Genomic DNA, 18,619 nt, shown 5'->3' with positions numbered 1-18,619 from the left:
CCTCGGGTTCATCAGGACCAGATCACTCACTGAGATTTGTCAATTGAGATTTAAATGGATAATTGTTCCATTGTATTGATGTTGATGTTGGGGTATTTCACTGGGGTTTTAGAAATGAGACACACCCTGTGCTGCTTCCTTAAACATAGCTGTGATCTTAAACTGCCAGTGGCATGCTCCAACACATTGTAGCAGTCATAGACAGTCTGGTGCGTGTCAGTAATCTTAAATTTGTCAATGTTCAGACACAATCAATCTCCTCTCCTGTAACAGAATCCCCACAGCTGAAATTAACTATATAGCTGACATCCAACCTTCCATTCATCAGTAAGATACTGAAAAATGAACTCCTTTCTCAAAGAAAGCAACATCCTGGAGGAATTTCAGTCATCATTATTATTATCATTATTTGGTAAATATATAAATATATATTGTACATTTTGCCAACATCCTGCAAACACAGTTGCCCGGTGAGAGCATCAGTGTAATGTCACCTGCTCCTGAGCATGAAATGTTAAGCACACAGTTTACACACCTGAGTAGGACCCTGTGAACGGATCCCTGGCTAATGGACCTGTACAATAAATCCATCAATCATCAAAGATGGCTAAATCTACAGTGTGTACCTCAACACCACCGCTATCAAACAGTGCTGACATGTAGTTTGCTCACATTGTCTACACAGCGATGATGCGTGTGTAACCAGGACATCTTGGCTCTGAGGACGTCACCTTTGGCTGACCGGTACTGGAGCTGCTTGTGCTCCCATGTGGGAAAATTGGCTTCAGGTCTAATTTGTTACAACTGCACCATGTAATAATGGCTCTGCGTGTGGAGTGGCTGCACATGTTCATTTCTCTGTAATTCATCAAAACAATGTACAGTTTAAAAAAATGGTCGTGTTGGTGCAGCACTGTTCCCTCCGAGCTCAGAAAAGCAGCATGGATATCGTCATTAAGCGATCCCTCTGATTCATTTAGTGTTTGCCCAGTGCTGTTGTGCAGTCTTTGAAAAAGCAATTTCATCTGGTGATCAGAACAAATGATTAGAGATTATCACATTTGGAGATAGATACTAATGCTTCATATGTGTAAATTGCTATTAACTGATGAGTGTGCTCCTGGACAGACTCCCCCAATCCTTCCAATAATCCTGCACAGAACAAAGTAGCATGGGCACCATAAGAGCCTAATTTTTCTGCTTCAGTGTGAAAAGAAACATTTGTAAGATGCATCGAACACAAGCCGACCTCAGCGGTCACTTTGGTTGAATGCTAAATCAACCTAGTGGGAAGGCTTTTCCTTATCATTTCTTTCAGGTCAACTGTGCCGACTGTTATGTTAATCATGTGTTTTAGAGAATAAAACAAGGACTAAAATCCTATATTATTATTGCATTATATAATTCACTTCACAGCACTCTTTCACTCTCTCTCGTCCAGTTTGCTGTTATTCTCCTTTCTGTCTCTATGATGGAGTGAGATGTTGCCACTACATAACAGAAAAACAAGTACTTCACGCAACACTACAGCTGAGTAATCACTACATTAGCATAAACACTGAACGCCTGCCCCATAGGCAAGGAACAACGAGCTCAGCGCACAGACTCTCTGGGGCCCACAAGCTAATTACTGCTCATCATTGCTTTCTAGCGCAGGTACGGGGAATGCACTGTGTACGGCCGCCTGCAGGCAGGTCAAGAGCCAGTTATTCCCCTTGTCACCAGGAATTAAATAAGAGGAAGGAGATATGAGTGAGTATGGCTGCTGCTACTACGCTTACCACCACTGACAATATCCTTTATGATTCACTGGCCCCATGGTGTCTGCAACCATCTTGTCTACAGTCATTTATAACCCTCCTTGTTTGCCAGTTTGTCTCTCATTTAGTTCAAACCTGCCTTTGTCTGTCAGTTTCTCTTACTTTGTATTTATAGAGACTTAACGGCTCTATAGAAATGCAGCTAACAGTGCTGTTCCAGTTGTCAGCTGGTTAACATCTAACATATATTCATTGGCTTGAACAGGCAGGTACAGCATGCAATAATCAGTCCCTAAGTACTGCCTATGTAACATGTATAAACGTATCATGGGCCACCCCGTTAGCTGGTAAAGCACATATTAAGGCCGAGTCCTTAGCACAGTGGCCCAGGTTTCATTCCAGCTGGGCCCTTTGCTGCATGTCAGCCCTCGTCTCTGCCCTGCCTTCCCTGTCTCTCTCCAGCTGTCACTAGTTCAAAAAAGCTAAAATGTCAAAAAAAAAAAAAAAAAAAAGGAAAAAGAAGGAACCATGTTGCATGATGTAATGCTGTGCACGGTGTAGTGCAATAGCTGTGACATGTGCCATGACATAATACATGAACTTGTCCATGAATTTTAATGACTTCTCTACTTTCATGTCATTGGATCAAAGCGGTTCATCCGTCACTGGGCGACACTCGACAACAGCAGACTTCCTGCACTCAATATTCAAAAGACTGAAAACAACGGGAAGATAATCACTGCACAGCTTTTATATAAAAATTAAGTAAATGATCCTTTTTCTTGCTGTCAGTAGTAAACAGCATCACATTCTCAGATTAACTGTACAAAACTAAATGTACTGAATTGTTTTTATTACATCATTACTTCATATCATTGCACATCACCTGTAGCTACAAGGCAAATAAAAAACAGCAATTACAAGACTAATGCCTGACCAGTGACTCCACACTCATTTGCAATTGGAAACACCACTGTGATTGTTCAACCACATCTGTCATCATACAGACTTATTGCTTATTGCTTAGTGCTTACTACTAAATACACACTAACCTGACAAATATGTGACTGAGATCAAAATGTTTTCTTTTTAAATACTTTGGTGGCATGAAGTCACTGTGCAGACGTTACTCTTGTAATCAATGGCACAACAACACCTTGGACCTGAGCTGGGTGTTTTTTTTTTTTGAGGTTTGTCATGTCTTCCATATTCATATCAATATTCACTAATATTTTCTTCTTCTTTCATGACATAAACTTCCTTTACTAATCTATTTTGCAGTCCACTAACAGTGTACTTTACACAAGGTCCCAATCTCACCTCACGCATCACAACACAATAACATCATGTTGACAGTGGGGCAGGTGATACAGCATCTTCTCTGTGTCACACCTGCTAAACAGTGCAGCACACTGGATATCGTGTTACGGTGTGTTCCACGAATACATTTCTGAGTAAACACTCAGATAATAGTCGAACACAGCAATCTAATATAACAACTCTTTTCTGTCAGCCACTCTCTCCACATAGGCTCTGTTTGACTCCATGAAATACACCCAGGAGGGAACGAAACAGCTGACAACGCAACGGACAGCTTAAACGCATTGTGACCAAACTTTCAGCACTGCAACACACCTTGCTAATATACTGTAAAATGACAGAATACAAAGAGGATTTGGATCATTTGAGAGAAGGCCTTAATTTGCAGAATGATCACTGTTGGGATTTTAATGCTTGCTGTTATCCTTTAAAGATACAATCAATGCAAAGGTTCACTAAAACCCCCATATTCCACCAAAAAGCACACTGGACCACACAGCCAGAGTTGCTGTAGCAGCTGGCCACTTGACTGGCTGTGCAACACTTCCAACACTTGGACGGGCACGAATCTCTCCCGCTACAAACAATGGCCAACGATGTCTCACAAAAGTCAAAGGCTACAACTATAACAACTATTTAGTGACAGGCTGGATAAACAATACTTATAAAATCAAACTTTAACTGCTTTGATGGCCAAATTCAGCATTTTACAGAATGGCCATCTTGGCTGATGAAAGTTCATCTCTGTCTCTCTCTGTCCAAGTGGCCGCTGTGAGATGCAGCGTGTCACCACTCGGCTGTGGAAGCGTGAAGATCGTGGCGGCGTTCCAACTCTGACTACGCTCGGGTGCTTAAATCTGGACCATCAAGCTGCATTTGTGAAGCCTGGGGCTATCAGACAGGCAGCAGTAAGAGGGGAGTTGATCGCTGCTTCCTAGTTGTGGATCACATTTCTGTTTTAGCTTTTGGTGTCCAGGGGAGAACTTTTTCTCAATATAGAAGTGCTTACACTGTCTAAAAGTCCTTAAATGTAAGCCCAGTAATATTTCATCTTCATTATATTGTGGGCCAACATGCTAGTCGAGTCTTAAATGTTGATACTTCTTCATGACAACTTCTAAAATGAATACTGTTTTATGCTGTTTTGAGAATTTGTCAAGAGTACAGATGAAATCTTTTAAAAAAGGCAAATCTTGGCACTAATATTAAAATAATTATGACTGATCAAATCCTTTTTTTTTTAAATACTGACTGAAACTGTCAAATAACAAATGTCACCACCAATTCTTGGAATCAATTTTTGTCTAATTCGCAATATATCATACAACATTTATACATATTGCTTAATATAGATCACTTTGATGGTTATTTTTGTAAGAGGACAATCATCTCTAAAGCCATTCACAAACCCAAATAAATCCTCTAAATCTATGAACTGCTCATTCAAACACGGAGATGCTTTGTGTTGGGCATCTCCAGCTCGTCAGGTTGGATGGATCTGATTCCCATTTTGGTGGACAGCCAGCTGGTGGACGTTTGAAGTCCTGCAGACTCAGCCAAAAGGGGTGAAAAACTGGGCCCCAGCACAAATGTTTACTTAACAGATGATGGCACCGTCTGTTGCCCCCATGGATGCTGCCACATACTCTGTTCGACACAACCCAGTAACAGCATCCATCCACAGAGGACGGGGGCTACAGTACAGACAGATAAGCTGCGTTAGAAACACAGCATCTTTCATATCATATGAGCATTTCAGAGGAGCTGAAAATGGGACATTTTGTAGGCAAGCAGCAAGTGGGTCTTTAAATAGCCAATAGAATCTTTTTGAGGAAGTGTGATCATGAACATATCTCACATAAATATGAATGAAGCGAGGAAAACAAATCAAAAACAGATCTTTGCAGGAGGAGAATGATGATGACGGCAGTAATTCAGCCATGAAGGATTGGTATAACAATTTATCATTTCATGTCATTTATCAAGCAAAAATGGCCAAAATTTGGTAGTTACAGGTTCTCAAATATGAGGATTTGTTGCTTTTCTCTGTTTTGCTTCATTGTAAATTGAATAGTTTTGGACTCTTAGTCAGACAAAGCGAAACTTTGTGCTCCTTGAAATTATAATTGTCATCTTTTGCTATTTTTTGATGATTAAAAAGTGACAGAGCAAACAATAAAGAATTCAATGAGCTCTAGATCAGAGAAATACGTTTGGGAATGAATTGGAAATGTATGATGTGAATGGGATTCATCTCCACATGAACAAAAGAACACTATATGCTGTCTTGCCTTTGTTGAAACCTGATAAATAACAGCACAATTTCAAAATATGTGGAGGCAGCTATAAAAACTGTGCACAGTGCATGTGCAAGCACATATGCACACACAATAGGGTAAAGCTCATGGGAGCAGGAAACATGCTTACAAAGGGCCGCTTGTCATCAGGACTAAGGCATGATGTATTGCTTTAAATTCTGCCCTGTTCATCAATTTCTCCTCCTGCAATAGAATCTTCTTTTTCCACAAGCATCTCATCCAATTACCATCCTCAACCACTTTCACAGCAGAATGGATGTTTTGCATGACTGCCTTCTCTGTTGCCATCAGCTGTTTACATGCCACAATGAGAATGGCGGAGGTACAGTATGTTCTTGATAAACTCTCTACTGTCATTATGACGTGGTAAATAGGAGTCTCGTCGTATAGATGTGTCCTGCAGGGCTGCAAATAGTGAGTAAATGGCATGCTTGACTCATGGAAGTGGCATACAATCAATTTATCACTGTGGAATTATCCCTTCAACCTTTTCCATCAAATGAAGGGAAAGAATGTACATAAACTGATCGTACCCAAATGGCAGCATCCATGTCAAAAAAAAAAAAAGAAAAGAGGAAGGCGTGTTGTTGAAAGCCCACTCTATAGCTTCAGTGGCAAAATATTACAGTTACATATCAATAACTTAATGAAAATAAATGGTCAAATGTGCAACAGAGGATTTGTACTGCAGTATGTCTTTGAAATCAACCTGCCAGGCTGGGCGGAAAGGATTAATGCCTTTGTCCAGGGCTGCAGGCGCCTCTGCTAATGATCCATTCATAGCCATGGGAGTCTTTCCTTGATACAAATAACTGTTATTTACTGCCTCATTACGAAGGAAATCTATAACCGGAGAACTGGAGAGAAAGGAAAATAAAAGGCCCACACCACTGGCCACTGTAGACGAGTACCTGCTTTATATCTCTCCATTTGAAATAATGAATCCTCCTCTGGGAACGGAAGATACATTCCTCTGACAGGGAGGTTAATATTTCTGCTGCTTGTTTGTCTGGTGAGTTAATTGGTTAGTTTATAGAATGTGAAAAAAATAGCAAAAAATGCCCACAGTGCCCTGAGCCCAGGACGACATCTTCTGATTGACCAACTCTTATCAGCACTGAAAAACTGCAGATCCAGTGAAATTTGATGAAAGACATCATGTGACCATTTACAGAGCTCATTTTGGCGCAAAGTAAAACACACAATCTTCCTCTTCCACCTGCCGGTCATTGTTTGGAGTGCAGTTAGCAACTGGAGCGACTTTCTGATGACGTTTTGGCTAATCTCTATAAACAGACATCTGCATATGAATGTAGATCCATTTTTAAAAGTCTAATAAAAGCTAAATCATCGCCAGACGACGGCAGATGTGTTCTGAGATTGCTTTTCTGCCAATGCGTTCCACCTCTTTTGCTCTTCACACGGATTGTTAATCTGCATGCAACCAAAGCCCAAACGTGATCAATACTATTCATCAATACTACTCGGACTACAGATGGACTACAAATGGAAACCACAACGCTAATCCGATACCAAAATCTGGTCCCTTGCCTTCAGTTTCAGCTTTAACATGCAGATATCTGTTTACAGAGATACTCTGGCATTAACTGCCATAACTCTCAAACAAAGTGTGCATGATAAACCAGATGTTCATGACAGGTGCAGACACATCTACACTCAGGTACTCAAGCAAAAATGTAAATGCACTATAGTTTCTGTACATGTTGCTATTGTTGTTTGTCTGGACTTCTTTAAAACCATAAGTAAACAAAAGGTAAACCACTGTGCACATTTGGTCATTTAATTGCGGCTCCCTGCATTTGCCACTTCCTGAAACTGTTGAGGCTGGCAAGAAGATGTCTTTCAGCTCATTTTACTGGAAAGGACAGAGAGCATTCAGAGCACCAGGCACTTTACAGCATTCCTAAAATTACAATCATGAGCACAGACACAAGCAACAACTCTGCCAATCAACCTCTTCCCCTCTTCTATTCTATCTCCTGTCCCTACCCACACACACACACACACACACACACACACACACACTGACAATGAGTTGTTTGTGAGGTTATTATCTAGGAGTGTCAAGTGGCCGGTCTTGAGTCCATCGTGCCACACTCAAGCCTTATCTGTTCAGACGCCAAAGCCTGCTCTGTTCTCCCATCTCCAGCCTTCTTCCTCTCCTGACCTCCATGCCTATCAGTCCCAGGCGAAAAGGCTAAAAGCATTCTTGCTTCATTGTATCCACCACCAACAAGGCTGGAGAAGTGGAAACATATCTCCTGGGTCCTCTGAAACAACAGAGCCCAAATAAGGGACTGGAGCTCCAAATTCATGAACATCACTTCACTCATAAAGTTTAAAGGGCTGAAAGCTTTGATGTACACAATGTCGTCTTCAGACTCAAAGAGTTCTCCTTCCACATCCTTCCAATGACTAAACAACCAATCTTACACTTTCGATTTTACACAATAGCTTTTGTAAAGGTAAGTTATACCTTAAACAACACTGACTGTATATATGCACAGCTGTAATAAGCGGGTTACATCATCAAGCTAGGTATTATAAGTATTACAATGGAAAAACCAGTATTCAATAACACATAAGTTTAACTTTGCTTTCACTTCCAAACTGTTACATTTCTGATCAGAGGTTTGTGTACTGAACTCCATAATTGGTCCAACAGTGCCAAACAATGTCCCTGAGTAGCTTATCATACATTCAGAGGAAAGTAAGGAGGAAACACACAAGAACACAAGAAAGCCTGTAGGTCACTACGGGTCAAGGATACACAAATGTATTAGAGTCCCATCCTGCTGCCTTCATCATCCCTGGATAACGTCTGACTTCCGAAAAATCCAGACGCACAAGCTTATGACAAGTGCTGATAGCAAACCACAAGGACAGTAAGAGCCCCAGTGATGTCTGCTGTAGTGCTGCCAATACTGCCCTAGACATGGCACAAAGTGGAACTCAGCACCACGGTTTGCATATGAACAAGTTTCACATGTTTGCTTCGGGAGAAGTGACAGTGGACCACCTGCTGTGGTGACTGAAACATGACCGAGTCCATTCAAAAGATTCAATGGAACCAGGAGGTGAATTCGTAGTAGCAGTTTGAGATCATTTATGTACACAACTTAGAAAAATATACAACATAGGTAGAGTCCGTTATAGATTTTGTTCGTTGAAATAGGCTTTAATAGGCTGGATGGATGGATGCATGGATGGATGGGTGGATGGATGGATGGATGGATGGATGGATGGAGTCTCCATGAGATATTAGGATTTTAGAGAGAATCCATTTCATGAACAGTCTGAGGTGAAAGCAAATAGTCTCCAGCCTCATCACTTATTCAGGCCCATAATAATGGGCCAGTACCACATGATTAGAACAGCTGAAACAACAACAAAGAAAGCGATGGTGTTGGTGGATGACGCCGTGCTATCAGGGACATAGAGTTATTTTGGGTAGCCAGGTTTCTGTCAGTGAAAGTCCAGTTCATTTGCTTGGTGACTGGCAGAGCACTTCCATAATCAGTGGAAAAAATTAGCAACTTTGTCATAAAATAGCTGTTTCTTCTGTAAAAAGTCACAAACAAGCTTCTGGACATGAAAACATACGGAGATAAGTGAACTCCTGAGGAAGATTCGTCGAGCTGAAGCTGAAGATTACAGCAGCCATAACTGGATATTTTAAAACAACAAAATCAAATGTGAAAATAATGCGACAGTGTGAAAGATGGTTGGTCGCAGTGATGAGCCTACAGAGAATTATCCCCTGAATGCGCAGCTGCCCACGGCTTTATGGAGCTTTATTGATAGTTTCAGCTAATTGTTTAGCTATATGGGCCACGACACAAAAACCCACTGCACACTAGCTGCTCAGCAGACAGGCACACTTAGTGAGTGGAGCATTTTGCAGCTAAAGAGCCGCAGATTATGGGTCAAGTATGGATGAATTCAGCAGCTACTGTGAAAATATTTAGTTCCAAGTTGTAACAGTTTGCTTCACCTCTATTTGTGCCTCTGGTTGGTGAAGCATCTAAAGTATCATAACAACAGTGGCTTCACATGATATCTTACATTCGAAGATGAAAAAATTGGCTAGTCCATAAACCAATAGCACTGCTCAGTTATTCAAAAGAATCCTCTTTTGACTCGATGAAAAATATTGAGGATATTATAGTTAAAAACTGTTTCAAACATGAATTTGGAGTGGCAAAAAATCGAACCAGCAAACCAACTCCAACATCACAAAATCTATGTGGCCAAAAGTATGCGGACATGCCCGTCTCTATGTCTGCTCCTTCTGGGGTTATTTTTCCTGGTTTGGACTTTCCTCTTTCAACATGAAAATGCTGTCCTGTGCACAAAGCCGAGTCAATAAAGAAAAGGTTTTCCCAGTCTGGTGTGGAAGAACTTTAACTGCACAGACCCCTGAAGTAAACCCATCCAACAGCTGGGAGATCTGGAAAGCACACTGTGAGCCATACCTTATCATCCAACATTAGTGGCCGATCTCACTAAAGCTCCTGTGTCTGAATGGGAGCAAATCCCTGCAGCAAGGCTCAAAAGCTGCTGAAACGCCTGAAACCAGAGGAGTGGAGTCTGTTGAAGCAGTACATTAATGCCCATGGCTTTGGACTGATAGGTGCAGCGTATATCTGGCCACATATTTCTGCCAATGTGGTGTTCATTTTAGTTCCTTAGGTAAGACAAACCCTTCTATAGACATGCACATCACCGACATACAGAACTTACGCTCCCTTGCTAATACTGTAGATAGCACAATGTGTGAAAATCTCTCCACCTTTAATCTTTAAGAGGCAGCTGGGATGTCAGGATGTGCAGTTACAGAAAGGTCTTGACAGATTCTGGCTCAGAGGGGTTCCCTCCTCCCCTCCACCCAGCACCAGCTCCGACATTAACTGCCTTTGTAAGCATTTTTTCCACTACCCTATCTGTATCAAAGGCAGTGTGTGGGTCTATCTGTGCGTACCATCAGCTGTGTGCGGTCAAGATGAGAATCTATACGTAGTGGCAAGGGAATATGACGTTTCTCTGCTATGTATGCATTTGTGTCACATGAAAGACGGCGCAGTTGGATGCAACAGCACATCAGTATGATCCAGACGACCATAGCGTGTGATCATCATGCTTATAGCTGCTGATCTTTTCTGTAAACCTTGATGACGTATGGTGGGATGTGAGGAAGGACAGACAAGTGAGAAAATACAAAAGAAGCTACAAAGCTCATAACATGCACTGTTTGGATCTGCAGACGCTCAGTCCAGACAGGAGGAGAACCATCATCTGGCTGGCAGCATCAGTGAGAAAACTGTACAGCTGGTTGACTGAGGAGCCCCAGCACACTCGCTCTTTCAAAAACACACACCATAACACACACTCTCGTGCACACCCTTCCCCCAACCTCTTCTAACTCCCCCGAGAAGAGTGCACGGCTCAGCCCACTCAAGTCTCAACACATTCTGTGAGTATTCATGAAGGGATCGACCAACCACGACACAACAGAAAAGCATGGTTTACAGGTGTCAGGCACCCCGCCACTCACCGCCTCCGAGTCTTCAAATCCATGTAGGTACAAGTTATCGTACATGGAGGAGTGAGATTCCAAAGAGCAGCTCGTCGGCGCAAAATAGACAGAAAGCGTAAAGGATCAACCTGTTCCAGAGAGGATGGATGATGAGGACAGGGGAGTGACAGAGCCCACCAGCAGCGTCTTTCTCCACATGAAGGTAGACCACAGAGCAACCAGACCACGCCAAAGCAGCAGATAGAAAAAAAAAAGGTGGAGCCCCGTGTTTTCCTGATGCTGAGTTGGATGTTATTGCCCCTGAGCCGAGTGAGTGTTGGTTCCCATTATAAGGCAGCCTAGTCGTCCCCAGAGGCAAAGCAGACCTGGCATTTCATCTGCCTTCCAAGCTCAGATCACACAAGCCAATCCCTTCCTCCAGCACTGGCTGATGACAGAGGTGGGATGCAGCCTGCCGATTGGCTGGTGGAGGCTCCAGTCAATAATACTGAACAAGGAAGAGGCAGAGAGGGAGGTGGTTGTGGGGTGGTGTCTGCAGCCTGAGAGCAGCGTTAACCTGCAGACTGTGTGTATTCTGTGCATGGACGTGTGTGCTTGAGGTAATCTCTGAACCTGAACACCCATTTGCAAAGACTGACATAATTTACACAGGCAGGATCAAAGCAACGGTGAACAGCTGAGTGATGAGGCTTTAAACAGGATGCTACTGAGCCGCTGCTCTCTTACAACAAGTGTTCACATCTTTACAGCTTCGTGAGCGCACTGGGGCCATAACACTGATCCATAAATGTCAGTAAAGGGAAACTGATCGTATAGGAAATCAGTGAAGAAGAGAGGCAGAGTTTAAGTCTGAGGTTTGGCATCAAAGCAGCTGTTGAAAGCATTCACAGAATAATTTTACTATCCTAATGAGAAAAATCTCCTGGTTTGTTCATCTTATGAATCCTGGCCAACTGATCGCTCCCTGACATCACTAAATCATATTAGTTAAATGATTGTTTTTTTATTCTTTCATACAGACAGAGGTCAAGAGGATACAGATGAACGCTCACTAATTATGTGAACCTTGAGTTTAGAATTGTTATCACTGTATATGTTGCCAAGGTAAAATCACAATCAGATTAAAAACATTATAAAAAGGATACTTAGCAACTGAAATGTGAAGACACAAACAAAATTAATGAACGAATGAATGGAAGAAAAAGATTGTAATCAACGAAAGCTGAAGATGTAAAACTAATATCAGTATTATACTAATATTTTTCATTTTCCTGCATGCTTGAGTCCAATTTCTACAGCTTGCATCGTCCATCATCGTCATTAAATAAACCAATAAATCAATAAAGAGATAGATTAATAACATCCATTAATGGATGTTGTTTTATCATCCAGTCCAAATAAAACTGCGAGACAAGCGCTTTGCCATCCGAGGCTCAGCTGCTTCTCTGAAGTGGAGCAACATCGCCCTCTCCTGACCAACTGAGTTACAGCAGATGCACCTGCTCCTATGGGATGACGCGTCTTCATCAAACCTGCCAGTTTTCTGTTTTCTTCCTCTTAACGAGCACCTCTCAAAACACCTGATGGCCTCATCATTATCCCTCAGATATTCCAGAGGAAGAACAGAGGTGACAGATCAAAGAGCCGGGTGCCGCTCAGACACTGACCTCTAAGAACTCTCTGACCTGTTCAAGTGCACCACGGTCTGAAGTTGAGGCCTTTCACAACTAATGCTGCAACACTCAGTTTCATGTTGCACCTGACACAAGGCTGCAGGTGCATGAAGGGGTACATCAGAGATTTATTGGTGAGTTTTTTAAGACTTGGCTTGAGGGTTGGAATCATGATCAGGACGAGCACTTTCAGTGCCATATGACATTTTTCACTATTTCGTTTATATTTTCTCAATTACAGAACAAATCCACTCGTACAAAACATTAACTGGTTGTGAAAATAATCATTAGTTGCAGCATGAGTGGGTATTTATTTCCTATGTCATTATTGTATTGAGTAGTTTTAGCTGTTGAATCCTATTTTTAAAACTGGTTCATTGAGCACGCAGGTGAGCACTGGAGGCAGTGATATCCAACACAGCTGAGCAGTACGGGGACTCAGAGGTGTACTATTCTTGGGTGATCTTGTTAGGTGGTCTCCAGATTTACTCAAGGGGTATTGGGAGACTAGGGGATGGTGCCAGCGTGGAGCTATGAGAGCAGTGGCCGGGCCCCATCAAGTAATTCACAAATGAAAGGCTGCCGAGTTGAGCCATGTGCCCTACATAAGAGGGATTAACAGTGTGAAGAAGCCCCTTCCTTATCACTTTACAGGCTGCAAGCTGAAAAATGAGGTTAAGGGGAAGTCTGTTTAATGTATTGTGATTCACAAATGAAATTGAATTTCTGGGAGAAAGCTGTGGCATCACAAGCTTTGCCATCCCAAAATAAGACGTCAAATCTGCACGCCTTACATGTATGCTTTGCATTTCAGACAGAAGGGAATTAAGCTTGGTGACCCAGGATGTGAATATGGGCAAAGGCCTCATGTGAGACTTTAAAAAGGGGCAGTGATGAGGTCTTTGGTTCACGGCTGCATTTCTGCCTCAACTAAAACATCATTTTCTGGTCAGCCTCAGCTGACAAGACCATTAAAGCAGTTAATAGCCCCTGCAGAATTCATTACTGCACAACATCCAATTTGCAATATGCACTGCAAACAAAGATGGTTTCTGACAAGAACATGCTGTGTCTACAGTATTTGGTCATTCTAACAAAACATGCTGGATGCATTTCCTACCTTTAAAAATTGCACTTTTTTCTATACCAACTTTAAACCACCGGCCTCATGTTCCTCTGGTCATTCCTGAACGGTGTTTGGGGGCATACTGTCCTGCTAAGGGAGGCCACGGCCATTAGGGAATGCCGTTGCAAAGGGGGAGGGAGTGTGCCATTCACATGAATGCCAGGACCCAAGATTTCCCAGCTCCCATTGTAGTAACGAGAAGACCAATGCTACTCACTTGACCTTTTTAATGTTGTGGCTGACACTGTGTATACTCCCCTTATTTAGGAAACAAAGGGCCTCAATATGTCTCAAAATATGTGTTTGCCATGTGTGAAACCCTCATTCGCTCCAAACTTTCTCATATCGACATGGGGGGGGCTGCATGTTGTGACTCTGTTGAACTAGTTCAATCCTGTGCCTGTCTGTCTAACTTAAATCATACGATGTCTCTGCGAGGTATGAGTCAGGTCTGCTGCTTAATGAATACAGTCACTGTCTGTTCTGAATGTTACCTTGTTATTAAGAGGGACACAACACATTTGGTGCACACATAAAACCTGATGACTGCGGTTGATAGTAATCAACAGCATAATAATAAAAGTTCTTCTGAAGCAGAGAACAAACTTTGGGCACATCAGACAGATTTGGACCACAGTAACATGGAAGAACAGGTCAACACTGAGAGGTAGGAACTGTCTCAATAGTTTATGTTGCTTACTGAAATCATGTTTTTTTGTGTTTACTTTTCATGTTGTCAGCAGAGATTTCAAGAGGCTCCTGCCTAACTTCTTCTTCTGCTGCCATGACACACACTGATTTCACCTCATTACATTTCATCAGATTGTTTGGATGCACACGCTGTCTTCATTGCCCATTCATTATTCATCAGCGCCACTGCTGGTCCTTACTTTTCATCAACACATATGCATAAAAAAATGACTATGATGCAAAAACAAAGTATGCCTGCTAGATGGCAGACAGGGCCAAATCATGCCTGGCCAACACTGGAACATCTTTCATGAGAACTTGTGATTTTGCACGACTGACACACAGCGACACGCAAGGAGATTCTGCTGCTGACCTTATTTGACATGCTGATGTACTGCCTCCCAGCACTGATGGGATTAAACTCCTCTTACAGACACACAGAGTTAACTTCCAAGAACACGCACAAAGAAACGCCGTGACGTAGGACATGTGAGGTAGCTGCAAAGTGCATGCAAAAACGTAGTTAAAAGCAAGTTTTGTACCGTAGCTCTGCAAGTCAACAGACACAATTCTGAAAGAATCTGGAGGAGCAAAGGTCCTCTGTGCCACTTCACTTCCCCTCTGGATTATACTCCTGAGAGCAAACATCTGCTGAGCTTTTGCATCCTCTTATCACGGTGCTCAGAGTTTGGCCCCAGAGCTGTTCAGACATCCGCTCACCAACCACGCAGAGAAACATCTGTCCATGCGAGCGGTGCATGTAGACGTTCAGCACGCCATCTGGGAGAATCAGCTTTCCTCTGTAACAGATCTAGCGATCATTAAATCATGCGGGGGCTCAATCATATCTCCTTGAATACATTCTGTCCTTTTCCTGCAAAATCAACTGTACAAGTTGTCTCTTTTTCACTTCCTTCTCTCTGAAATGCACTGATCTGTTTGAGGTCATCTGGCCCTGACAGTTTGCCACACTCATCCTCCGTCAGCCCTAATACTTAGCGTCAATCTGCAGTGAACTCAACCTGCAGAAAACTCCACTTAAATCCCCTGAAATCATTTTTTACAATCAGCCTCTTTCTCTGAGTGATGGGCTCCTGCATGGACACACTATTTTCCACCGAATGAAGCAGATTTTCTGTATTAGTGTATTTGCCTGGGCTCTTCTTACTGGTTTGCAAAGGGTGAAGTGAGATTAGCAATATTTGAATCACAATCTGATGACAGTTGTGGGGCTGGTTGCTCAAGCTGCCAGCACAGTCAATCAAATCAGATCAAGGCCCACCCACACAGTCCTGATGAAGCACATTAGCTTTGTTTCTGAGTGTTAGAATTGAGAAAATAACAGTTTTTCTCCAAACTTTGACTTTCTGACTTTCAATCTTCTTTATTTGAGTCAGGAATATGTTGTAGAGAAAGCGAAGTTTTCAGGTGCTTTAACACTCCCTGGGAATGCAACACACCATCTCATTTTGCTCTGAACGTCAATTCCCCATTCAGGAGTTAGATAAATGAATGAACATGGAAAACCCTTCTGTCCAGGCAAGGACAAGGATGCAGATTTGAGACCCTGTCAAGAAGCTAGCACGACTTGTCTGCAAATGGTTTAAGGCTAAACTGAAGGGAAGAGAAGAAGAAAAGGTGAATAAATCTGATTCAGCTTTAAAGGCTCAGCCTTCTCTCCTTTCATGTGAGCATTCACTGTACTGTACAGTGAAAAAGAGGAGGAGGAGGAGGTGAAGTTTCCTGCTAATCAACCTTCTGCGCTTGACCCCTGTTGTTGAAGGGTGGCTGTTACTATGGATACACGAGGGAATCAAAGAGAGCCCACTGCTCCCCTTCTCACCTGATGACGATCACACCGGTGATGACACAAATCACAGCGGGGGTGTTAAAGAAATCTGTGAGCGTGTAATGAGGAAGGGGAGCGAGCATGTACATTTCTCTGTGTCTTTGTTTCTTTCTTTCAAAATGACATCAACAGGTTGAACACACTGGTTCTGACTATATACTGTCTATACTGAACAGGTTTAGTTCAAATTGTGTTAAATTAAAAATTTGACGTGATATTGACTTAAAATAGCATGTAGAAAATAAACCTGCACGAAAATCCCGCACGCACCCGCTGACGTACATGTAATGGAAAATGCAGCAGCCACAGATGTGAATAATTGACACTATCATAAGTCACATCTGGCCAGTAGACACGACAGGCTGTCATGTGCTTTTGCCAGCATGCCCAGGTGAAAAAGTCTCCGACCTGACTCATTTTGACTTGACGTTACTGCATCTCCTCAGAGAGACACGTGACATCGGGCCAGGCCGCGATGGAGGAGATGGAGGTCAGGTATGCAGTGAAAGAGTGAAAAAGAAAGAGAGAGCGTTCGGGACAAAGGCAGCCAATGACGAGCTATCCCTGTACCGCTGAATGGCCTCTGCAGCCTCAGTTCCCTTGGTAACTTGTTAGCAGGATGTCCAAGACAGGGTAACTCCCCTCTGCATTATGAATTACAGAGTACAGGAAGCCAATTTGAATTTGTTTTACAGTGGCACATATAAAGGAGGTGGCAGCAACTACACTCAAATGGTCCTGGCTAACAGCGTCCTTATGAATTATACATGGCTGGGAGACGCCTCATAAGCAGCTGAGCAGGCTGAGTTCACAGGCTGATACAAATCAAGGTCATCGATTCCCTGAAGTACAGCAAAGTCTTGGCAACATGTCCGCTGATGCCACAGACCTTTTGTTTGCTTATGGACATTAGAACTGAACATTTCTGAGTGAAACTAGATGTTCTGGAACGAGCAGTTTGACGGATTGGTGCCAGACACCAGCTGAAGAGAAGAGGAAGAGTTTCTTCTAACTGCAAATCCCCGAATGTGTTCACCATTCACTGGGATGCTGGGATGGGCAAACAATGTGTGTAATTCTCACCACAGGCCTTCACAGAAAAATGGGCATGAAGAAGTTGTGCTGCTGCCAGAGGAAGCAGCTCAAGCTATGCTGCCACTCATGCAGAGGAAAGATAAGTACGAGGAGTATGTCTACCACTAGTGGGGGCCAAAAATGGGTTTAGAAAGGGTGCGTCATAAGAAAGGTCATATTACTGTCAGGAAACAACATCCACACAGTTAGCATGGTTAGCATGATTTCCCCCTATGTTCAAAAATGAGTTAAATTCCAGATAAGCTAATGAGCCCTGCTGATGTGACGTGTGCTACCTGTCTGAGGATGAAGCTGGTGGAGGTGGTACTGCCGTCAGACCTCTTCAGCCGGCTGCGTCTGGAGTACGTCCCTCTGTTAGCCTGGCAAGGACAGAATATCTGTGTGTGACTCTGTTATTGTCATATCTTCAGTATGTTTACCCTTTACTCCACGCGAACTGAAGGGCACCTTCCCTCCAGCAGCCCCATTAACACCAGTATGTCAGCCCCTGGGGTTGCAGGGCTGTGGCTCTTTCCAGCTGCCTCTTGTCCTCTGTGGTGACCTGAATATATCAAGGCAGTCCTTTACTGCTTTATTAGAATACCACACCAAAATTCATAATGCATTACCTCTGCATGAACATTGCTAAGCTGCACTAATTCACTTTGCGTGACCCATTTTCATACGCAGCCGAGTTGTTTTCGTGCTTGAGGAGCCCATGAGGTAACACTTCACCTGAGAGCAAGAGAGGGGAAATGTGATAAATGACTCCTCAGCTGCTCTAACGCTGTTTGTGTGGCATCCTCTCCCCCTGTGACGTCGCAGAGCATCTGGGGTAAGAGGATGCTTCCAACTCCCAAATGTTCACCCTAACAGTTCTTTTCAGTTTGGATTAATCTGCAGATTATTTTCTGTGAAATAGGAAACTTGTGAAAAATGCCAATCACGATTTCGTCCTCAAATTGCTTGTTTTGTCTGACCAACACTCCAAAATCTTGGAGATATTCATTTTGACTGAACAGTCCCAACTCAAGTTTGTTTGGGAAATTGCACTGTTGGATTAGTACTCTATCTACACCGCCTATTAGGATTAGACATAGAGCTGAAACGACTGGTCAGTAATCAATAACTTGATCAAAAGAACGGCTGCTATTTTGATAACTGAGCAATCATTTCAGGCATTTTTTTTCCTTGCAAAAACAGCAGATATTTGCTTGTTCCATCTTAACAAATTTGAAGACTTGCTGTTTTT

At 42.7% G+C, this 18,619-nt stretch overlaps 1 protein-coding gene across 3 annotated transcripts in view; it reads right to left on the bottom strand.

The window, feature by feature from the left end:
* Positions 1 to 18,619, bottom strand: part of cacnb4a (calcium channel, voltage-dependent, beta 4a subunit) — a 33,869-nt gene that overhangs the window by 13,868 nt on the left and 1,382 nt on the right. For 2 of the 3 annotated variants that reach the window (XM_076746260.1, XM_076746261.1), the window contains exon 2: positions 17,664 to 17,747. In XM_076746260.1, the coding sequence (XP_076602375.1) occupies positions 17,664 to 17,747 (84 nt within the window). Of the gene's footprint in view, positions 1 to 10,973; positions 11,362 to 17,663; positions 17,748 to 18,619 lie in introns of those variants that run through there. The other variant, XM_076746262.1, reaches the window with a different exon arrangement.

The sequence above is a fragment of the Chaetodon auriga genome, chromosome 13 (assembly GCF_051107435.1).
Source record: "Chaetodon auriga isolate fChaAug3 chromosome 13, fChaAug3.hap1, whole genome shotgun sequence".
Lineage (NCBI taxonomy): Eukaryota > Metazoa > Chordata > Actinopteri > Chaetodontiformes > Chaetodontidae > Chaetodon > Chaetodon auriga.
The sequence above is the reverse complement of the archived record's forward strand: the minus strand, read 5'-3'. Positions and strand labels throughout refer to the sequence as shown.